The 8,891-nt window shown below is 52.5% G+C and overlaps 1 protein-coding gene across 1 annotated transcript; it reads right to left on the bottom strand.

Annotated features, from left to right (window-relative positions):
- KLF2 (KLF transcription factor 2) lies at nt 1-4,372 on the bottom strand (the record flags this gene model as incomplete). Its single annotated transcript, XM_083359911.1, has 4 exons — nt 1-1,296; nt 1,843-2,686; nt 3,195-3,720; nt 4,302-4,372. 4 exons carry the CDS (start codon nt 4,370-4,372, stop codon nt 1,121-1,123), a joined length of 1,617 nt encoding a protein of 538 aa, XP_083216037.1. The 3' UTR covers nt 1-1,120.
- Nucleotides 4,373-8,891: the final 4,519 nt, after the last annotated feature.

The raw sequence follows: 8,891 nt of genomic DNA, 5'->3' as shown, positions 1-8,891 counted from the left end.
CAAATGCTTTATTTTAGAAAAGTTTTTTTTACAGTTTTCAGAAAATTTATTTAAAACAAAAGAATAGGCAGAGAAAAAAACCTATTTTGTCTCCTGTTTGTATTCCAGCTTCATTATAGAACTATTTACAATATTTATACAATTCCGGTCCAAAGACAAGTTTATTTACAGGATCTATATCCCAGTAGTTCTAGTTTAAGGCACCTTGAGTGCACACTTTGAGTGTACAGCATAGATTTGGCATGTTCTCAGTGAGAACCTCCTGTCTCAGAAAGTTAAGTTTTTGTTTTTAGCTGCAGTAAACCTCTTACAGTCCTCAAATACAGCTTACGTTTTGAGCATGGTCAGCTATGTACGTATAGCCAACCCTTTGTCTCTTCTCTGTCATTGTCAGCCATTCAGCTGTTTCAACCCTCAGCCACTCTGGATCATCACTGTTTCGCACTGCCATGGTCATCTCTGTCATCTTTTATAGTAGCCAGCCAGCAGGCGCTGGGGCAGCCCCCTTATTTTCTGCTGATCACTCTCAGCACAATTGACATTTCGAGTGTGTCAGCTGTGATGACATGACCAAAATGACAGCCTCGTGTTTGACGATCTCGGTTTCAAGTAATATTTTTGGTGAGGGTCAGTCTAGGATTTCTTTGTTATTTTTGTGTACAGAGGGTGCATAATAGCTAACTCCAACACCCCAGTTTAAAGGCGTCCACATTTTTTTCTGTCTTTTTCGGAATTCCAAGTTTTATAGCCATAAGTAGCAATTGGGGAAATTATTGGGTGAAATAATATGCATTTGGTTGTAGGGTTGAATATGTACTCTTCCACATGTTGTTTGGGGTAGACATTGCAGTCCTTTCAAGTGCTGTCTGCTTTTGATCTCAGAGCTGCAGTTGCCCAGTTTGGTCTCTTCTCCATCCTATAAATAAGTCCTGTTCTTCCATGGCAGAAGACCAGTCAGTCAGGTTCTTGGCTTCTTCAGGAAGCACTGGAAGGACTGGCTTCCTCGAGTCAGGGTTCATTCCAAGTCTTTGCATAGACAGGCATAGTAGTACCAGCTACAAGATTTTTTTCCCACCCTGATCCCCAGAGTTCTTCAGGTCACACCACAGACGTGAGAAACCTACATGTGTCTCTTCATGTGCAATGCCAGGTGGTCAGAACGGGAGAAGGTCCGGTCACACAGGTGACACTCGAAGGGACGATGCCCAGTATGTTTCCGATAATGGCGGGTCAGTTCATCTGAGCGAGCAAATTTCCATCCGCACCCTTCCCAGTTGCAGTGGTAGGGTTTCTCACCTGTTTGGGGGGAGGGAGAAAAGAGAGAAAAAATTTATTGGCATGTGCCAGGCCAAAAGTGACCACCACGCTCAGTGTTTCTTCCGAAAGGATCTGCCTTTTTCATTTATTAAACTTACATGCCTTATTAATGTTAGCTGCCTTCCCCAATATCCCAAGTAAGAAAGCATCCTTTTGTCTAAAGCCAAAAGTCCCTGTGGTTTTCTGACAGCTGTAAGCCTCACACCTGTTCGTTGTGATGCGCTCTCTGCTGCCCTACACTCCCTTAGGGCAGGTAAAATATCCATCATGACCTCAGTTGAACCTGCATAACTATGCCTCCCTCTGTGTCCACCCCACCCCCCCCTTCACCCTTCCCAAAATTTGTGCAAACCTCGGGAGGAGAAGGGGCTCCTCTGAAACTTTCTCCTTGAAAAGTGAGCTGCAACTTCCTCTAAAAACCTACCAGCTTTCATGGAAATAATGTGTGGCCAAACTACTTCTTGCTCCCTTGGGTCCCAATCCGCCTTCCCTTTCCTCCTAGGAGGGCAATAAAGGATGCTTTACCTGTGTGAGTTCGAAGATGTGCCTTCAGGTGAGAGCTCTTGGTGTAGGTTTTTCCACAGCCAGCGTAAGTGCAAGTGTGCGTGGCAGTCCGTTTACGGGAGGAAGAGCGGCGTCCCCTCTTGGTTTTGGTTTCCAGCATTTCCAGGGGTGAGGCAGGTGGGGTGAGAAGGGTCCTGGAGGCCGAGGCCTGGCAGGGAAGGTTCTCGTCAAAGAGTCCGTAAGGGGAGGCTCTCTGTGGGTACTGGGGAAAGGCAGGGTGGTAGCCCTGCTGTGCGAGCGGCATCAACTGTCCGTGGCGCTTGGAGGCCATCAGCAGGTCGTCCGGGCTCATTGGCGGGGTCTCTGCACAAGGCAGCTGGGGAGAGCCAGACAGCATGCAGGGGGCCGGGGCGTTCTCCCGCTTGATGGCGGTGCAAACTTGGGAGCCCAGGCCGGGCGGAGGCTCATAAGTGTCCACTTCGGGTTCCGGTTTCACACTGTCCACGAAGGGCGAGCCGCCACAGCCCACGAAGAAATGCCCGTGGGCGTAATTTCCCGCTTCCAGCTCCGCGGGATCCATCTCGGGAGAGAAAACGGGGCTGTAGGGAGTCGGCGTGCGAGTCCCCACCGGGCTGTAGTATCCAGCCGCCGAATTCATCCCGTAAAAATCGTCCGCCCTGGCGTAATCTCCCCGAGGCATGTCCGAGGTGAGGCTGCTGTCGCTGCTGCCCATGGAGAGGACCAGATCCAACACGGTGCTCAGCTCTTCGTCCCTGATGGGAACGACGCCCTCCATCCTCGACCTCAGGTCCGGCAAGGGGCAGTGGCTGAACGGCATCGCAGCTTCCAATCCGCAGGACCATTGCTGAGAGAGCGGAGCAGAAGCGGGGGCGAGTTAGTAGGCGCCGACCCAGCCAGCTCGCCCGCCCTCCGCTGGACCTCGCGGGAGACCCCCCCTCTCCGCGCGGAAGCAGCTCCGTCCCAGACCCGCGTTGACCGGCCCGAGAGATTGGCCAGGCCCGGCCCGGGGAGGGGTCGGGGTCCCGTCCCCCCCACCTCCAAAAAAAAAAACAACAACCCTGCATCTGTTTCCAGGTAGCCTCACAAAAGAGTGACGGAGAACAGAGGGGTCCTTCCCGGGACGGTCCCCGGGCGAGAGCCGGCGCTCCTCCTCGCGAGGGCAGCCGGCGAAGCGAGTCCCTCCCGAATTCGGTGGGGCCACCTCTCAGCTTTCCTCGGGACACCAGCCAGGGTCGTAGCCCCCGAAACTTCCGCGCTGGCTCTTTCCCGTCAGCGGGGCAGCGGGTGTGCCCTCTGAGCGTGTGCAGAGAGCCCTCCCTCCCCCACCGTCTCCGGGACACTCACTCACTCACTTGGGAAGCTGGGCGGCTGTCCTTGCGGAAAGAAGCGAACGAAGGCAAGCTGGAGGCCGGCATCGCCATGTCTGCCTCGGGGCTGCCCCGATCTCTTGTCTGCAGCGCTGTGGAAGGCCTGGCCGGCGGCGGAGAGCTTTTAAGACGCGCCGAGTAAGCGCGCAGGCCAATGGCGCTAACGGAGGAAACGCGTCTCCGGATCGGGGGGGGGCCGCTCGGGGGATGTAGAGTTACCGCTCCTGCCTGGCCGAGCGGGCCTAAAATTAGCTCCCCTATAAAAGGAGAGCCGCCAGAGCGAGTCCGGAGCGGAGGAAGGCGCTCTGGTTGCCGCCACCGCCGCTGATCTTCGGGACGCGGCGAGCTGTCGGCCGGCTTGGCCGAGCTGATTCTGGGCGGCCGATCCAGGGGCTCGAGCTGCACGGGTCTCGCATTCCTCGTGCGACGGAAACGCTCGCTGCCCGGGTAGCCCGGGCCCCTGGATGGTCTTCGGCGCGAGTTTTCCAGGTCGCAAATGCCTAACGAAACGCTAGGAGAGGGGAGGAGGAGGGGGTTTTTTGTATTCAAAAATGTATCGTAAAACTTTTCAATTAAAAAAAAAAGAAAGAAACGCGGTTTCTCAGAGTTTGTGCGAAGCGATACCACTCACGCTCGCCTCAAAGGCATCTGTTGCCCAAAGCCGGCGCGGTGGACATTTATACGCGTTGTCCCCTTTATCTCCCCTTAAAGCTTCATTTTGACGTGGGGGGGGAGACAAAAGGTGACGACTTTTGACCCAAATAAAGGTAACCGAGGAGTCCCCGATACGTCGCTGCGGCGTTGTCTGATCGTGTCTCCTCCGTGTTAGAGGGAGCCCCGCAGTCCTGAATTAGTTAATCCGGGGCAAAAATGGTAGAAGCCTGTGGACGCGGAGTAGTTAATCTGGATTTCCAGACCATCACCTCCTTACCAATAAAGGAGAATATTTGTTGCACAAGGTTGGAAGCAACTGCAAATTTCAACCCCGAACTAGAAATAATTCTCCTTTATTGGTACACCACGTATGGCCGTCAAACACTTCAGACAGGTCGCAAAGGGTGGTGGTGGTGGTGGAGAATTGCCTGCAGGCACCGTTCCACCTCACTACCTCTTTGCTTGGCCTCCTCCGTTTGACGTTTGGAAAGGCTGGTGCCTCTGGGCATGTGCGCTGTGCTTTCCCGTGACTATCAAGTGCACAAGCAGCAGGATGAAATAACGGAGTTGTATCACTTTCCAGACCGGGGAATGTCTGAACCTCCGGACTCATCCGGTTGCCCGGTTCCATTTCTTCCCAAACAATTCAAAAGACTCCTTAATAAAAAAAAAGGGAACTGAGGAGAAATCTTTCCAGGCTCTGTTTGGTTAAAAACTGGGCGTCGAGCGTTGGGTAGCGTTCACACGTCGCCTTAAACCACCATGTGATTTATTTGAGGGATTTCAGGGCATCTGGTAAACGGCATCGGAGTCGAGGGACCAAGTCGGGGTTTAGGGAGCAACGTAACGCCTGAACTCGGCCACTCGTGTGATTTAGGGCGATGGACGAGCTCAGTTTATTGCTGGAAGGTCTCCGCGCGAAACCATCCCGGCTGCGAGGCAAGGCAGAGAGCACCATGCCTCCCGCTCGGTCCCATTGCAACGAGGAATGAAAACATTAACGAAACAGATAATATTTATATTTATCCTAACCCTTCGCTCGCTCGCCCGCCCTTTCTCTCCAGCGAGAAGAGCCCTCCGCCCTTCAGGTGGGTCTCGAGAGGGCTCCAAAAACCGGCTGGATCGGGCTGCTAAAATGAAGTTTGGGGCGGCCGATGGGGAGAGGAATCCCGGTCAACGCGTCTCTTGGGTTTTGGAGTGATTTCTTTCCTATATATAAGCCAGATATCCTTACCGCCCCTTGTCCGCCGAGATATTCTCAGCTTTAGGCCAGAACAACGGAATGTTAATGATGGGGCTGGATTTTCGGCAGGATTTGCAAACAGTTGTAAAAAAAAAAAAAGAGGAAAGTTTGGTGGTTGTTTTTTTTTCCCCCAGGCTCCAAAGCAGTTGAGAACGAAAACTAGCGGGCGGCATATAAACAAAACAACGGTGCAGCGCTTGTGATTCGGTGGCGATGTCAGTCCGCCTCTTCGCGGCCGTATCGGGATGCGAACTTGGGGCGCGGGGGGGGGGGAGGAGGGGCAGTGAAAGTCCCCTCCTCGCTTCCAGCGGTTGAGCTCCTCGGAGGCGCCCTACGCGGGATGCCTCGCCACGATCGCTACGAATTCTTGCCCCGCGATCCAGTCTACAGATCCAGAAACGTTTTGCCGGCGCGCCAAAGGGGTGCGAAGGGGGAGTCCAACAAAATCTGGCACGCGGGGTGGGGGTGGGGGAGTTGCAAGAGGGAAAAGAAGTGATCGGAGCGGGAAACGCTAGCTGTAAAAAGAAAAACTCTACCAATCTCAGTCCGGACCCGAAATCTGTGCCTTGGGAGCTGATACCCTGTTATCTCCTCCTCCTCCTCCTCCTCCTCCTCCTCCTCCTCCTCTTTTTCAGTTTAAGGTTGAGGACTTTTGGAAACGGGGACCCGGCGGGGTTTTGGTTTTGTCCGGGAGCAGGTGGTTAATCTGTCACAGCAACAGATAATCAGACGGTGCGGGTCTCCTCCAACCTGCACCGTAGCAGCACAGGGATCGCAGGCTAACTAAAAGGTCATCTAGTCGAGGCGGGAAAAATGCTGGCACCGGTGTTCAAGGCTCTGTCGGCCCACTGCCCCCCCACATCCCGGGTGCCTTCGCTCAACCGCCAAGAGAGGGGGGGGTCCTGCGCGTTCCCATTTCGATCAAAGCATTGGACACGCTCCCCCCTCCCTCATCCATCTGCATCTCTATTGGTGGGGGTCAGCCCGTATTGGTACTTAAGAGAATGGCTCCCCTTGGTTGCTTCTAAGCCCCCTGTGTCAAAGGCTGTGTCTGCATTCTCCCTCGCCCGCATTTCCAAGATGCTGCTCTCTGCAACCTCCCCCCTCCACTCTCCAGGGAAGGATGGCGCTCATCTTTACTCCCCTTCCCTAAACGAGCGGGGTCCCCCTCCCTCCGTCCCTCCCTCCCGGGACAGTGCTTCTGTGTGCGGCGCCTGGAGCATCTGCGGGACTTTCTGAAGCTTCCCGGAGATTGGCCCACGTTGCCGTCCGTCGTTCTCCCGAGCTCCACGTTGCAATCAATCCCCGCGGTTCCTGACTCCGCGAAAACATTGTCTCCATGGCAACGGTCAACTCCTCCGCGCGCGCGAGCGAACTTGCACCACGGTGATGTCAGGCTGGCGTGGAAGAGTTCACTGGCGAGCAGTGATTGCCTTCGGGCGGAGACGCCCGGTAACCTAGTATACAAAGCTTGGTGAGTCATGCCTTTATAATTTCACACTTGTGTAATTTCTTTCGATTGCTGCTGGTGAAAAGGGGGGGGGGAAGACACCCTCTCCTCTCTCAAGCAAACACGGTTTAGCTCCTCTGCAAAACCTGCAGATACTAATGTCAGAAGCAAAGGCTTTCCGGTGAAAAAAGTCCCTTCCCCGTGAACTCAGAATAACAAAATTATTTACACACACACACACACACACACACACACACACACCCCGCTATCTTGCCTTCCTGTTGGGTGCACAGAGCAGTGAAGGTACACAGTGGCGCACTTCTTGTTATGTCCTCCTCAACAGGAACCCTATAAGGTAAGTTGGACTGCAATTGACTGACCTGGAGCATCTAGAGATGTCCCTGCAGAGACGACTTGATCCTGGATTTCTGCATACAGAAAAGCTGCTACTAGCAGGAATGGCACATTGTACACGTGACAGGCAACTTGGCATCCTTATATTTGAAGGCCATCAGCAAAATCCTTCCCCCCCCAATCCCTAAGATTCTCCCTAATTTCCTGGTGTTTTAAAACAGTAAACACATGATCACTAAACTAAAGGATACATATGAAATAGTTTTATAATACATTTGCCTTCCAGTCAGTCTTGACTCCTGGAAACTATTTGGAGAAGTCCAGCAGCTTTCTTGGCAATGTTTTCAAGAAGTGGTTTGCCCTTGCCTTCTTCCTAGAGCTGAGAAAGAATGGCCGGCAGGAGTCCTAGAGATGGGAAGGCCTGGAAAAAAAAACCAGAAAAAATGGGGGGGGGGAACAGGAGTCCCCCCCCCCCATTTTTCCCCTTTTTCCCCAAAGCTGTTTGGGGGGAAAACACGACTGTTTTTTCCCCAATTTTTCCCAATTTTTTTATAGTCCTTCCCATCTCTAGCCGCAGGACTAGAACTCAGGTTTCCCTGCTCCTAGTTCACAACTTAACCTAAACCATTAGACCAATATCCTCAATCCTGGGAGTTGAAGTCGACACATCTCCCAAGTTTGAAAAAACACTGCATTAGACCAAATTGGCTCCCTAAATAGAAGGAAGGGAATGGGGAAAAAGGGGGGAAAGGGGGAAAGGAGAAAGGGGAGGAGAGAAAGGGACGGGGAAGAGGGGAGAGGAGAGGAGAGGGAAAAGGAAGGGAAGGCTCCAGACATGTCAAACACAAGGCCCGGGGGCCGGATCCGGCCTGCGAAGTTGTTTCATGTGGCCCACGAAGCCATCCTGGAAACAGTGAGGGAACGGCCCCCACTGCCTTGGCCCTGGCCCAGAGACCCTCCTTCTGCCAGAGACCCTCAGATCTGTCCCACTCCTGCCCAGGCCCCCATAGGCACCCTTGATGCGAACGATGTAGAGCTGGCCACGCCCACCCAGTAGGCCATATGCACTCTAGCCATGCCCACCCAGTAGGCCATGCCCACTCTGGCCATACCCACCCGGCCCCTTGAGGGCAACCGCAATGCTGATGCGGCCCTCAATGAAATTGAGTTTGACACCCCTGAATTACACTATTGTAGTCCTATCATTTTTGCCTGATCACACACCCCCTCCCCACCCCCCCAGTGATGGCCTTCTCTTTTCCAAGCCAATTTCATCCCTGCATTACACTACCCAGAGCTTGAAAAGGCCAGCCAAGAAACACCAAAGCTACGTGTTCTTTAGAGAGCTTCCCACATGATATGTTTGGAGGGAAGCAGGAAGATCAGGGCAGGAGCTTCACATTCACATTTTTCTCAATTGTTTATTTATGAAAGTTATATACCAGCTCTTCTTCATTCTTCATTCTTTCAATGAGAAAGATGAAAAGCAAAGACTGAGATAATTATATGAGATTGGTAAACTGAATGAGATTGCCTTGGTAAGGCCACACCTGGAATACTGCATCCACCTTTGGTTGCACAATGTAAAAAAGATGTTGAGACTCTAGAAAGACTGCAGAGAAGAGCAACAAAAGGGGACTGGACGCTAAAACATACAAAGAACGGATCCTGGAATTGGGCATGTCTAGTTTAATGAAGAGAAGGACTAGGGGGGACACGATAGCAGTGTTCTGATATCTCAGTGGTTGCCACAAAGAGGGAGTCAATCTATTCTCCAAAGCAGGGCTTTTCAACCTTTTCACCCATTGTACCACTTTTAGGATATGGCAACATCCAAGTACCACCATTCGCCTAGCAAGGTGTCAAAAACTTGATGAACAAAAAAAAAGAAGGAAAAAAGTGATGAAGTACAGGTAGTCCTTGACTTACAACAATTCACTTAGTGACTGTTCGAAGTTACAATGGCACTGAAAAAACTGCC

This window comes from Vipera ursinii, assembly GCF_947247035.1.
Source record: "Vipera ursinii genome assembly, chromosome: 1".
NCBI lineage: Eukaryota > Metazoa > Chordata > Lepidosauria > Squamata > Viperidae > Vipera > Vipera ursinii.
The sequence above is the reverse complement of the archived record's forward strand: the minus strand, read 5'-3'. Positions and strand labels throughout refer to the sequence as shown.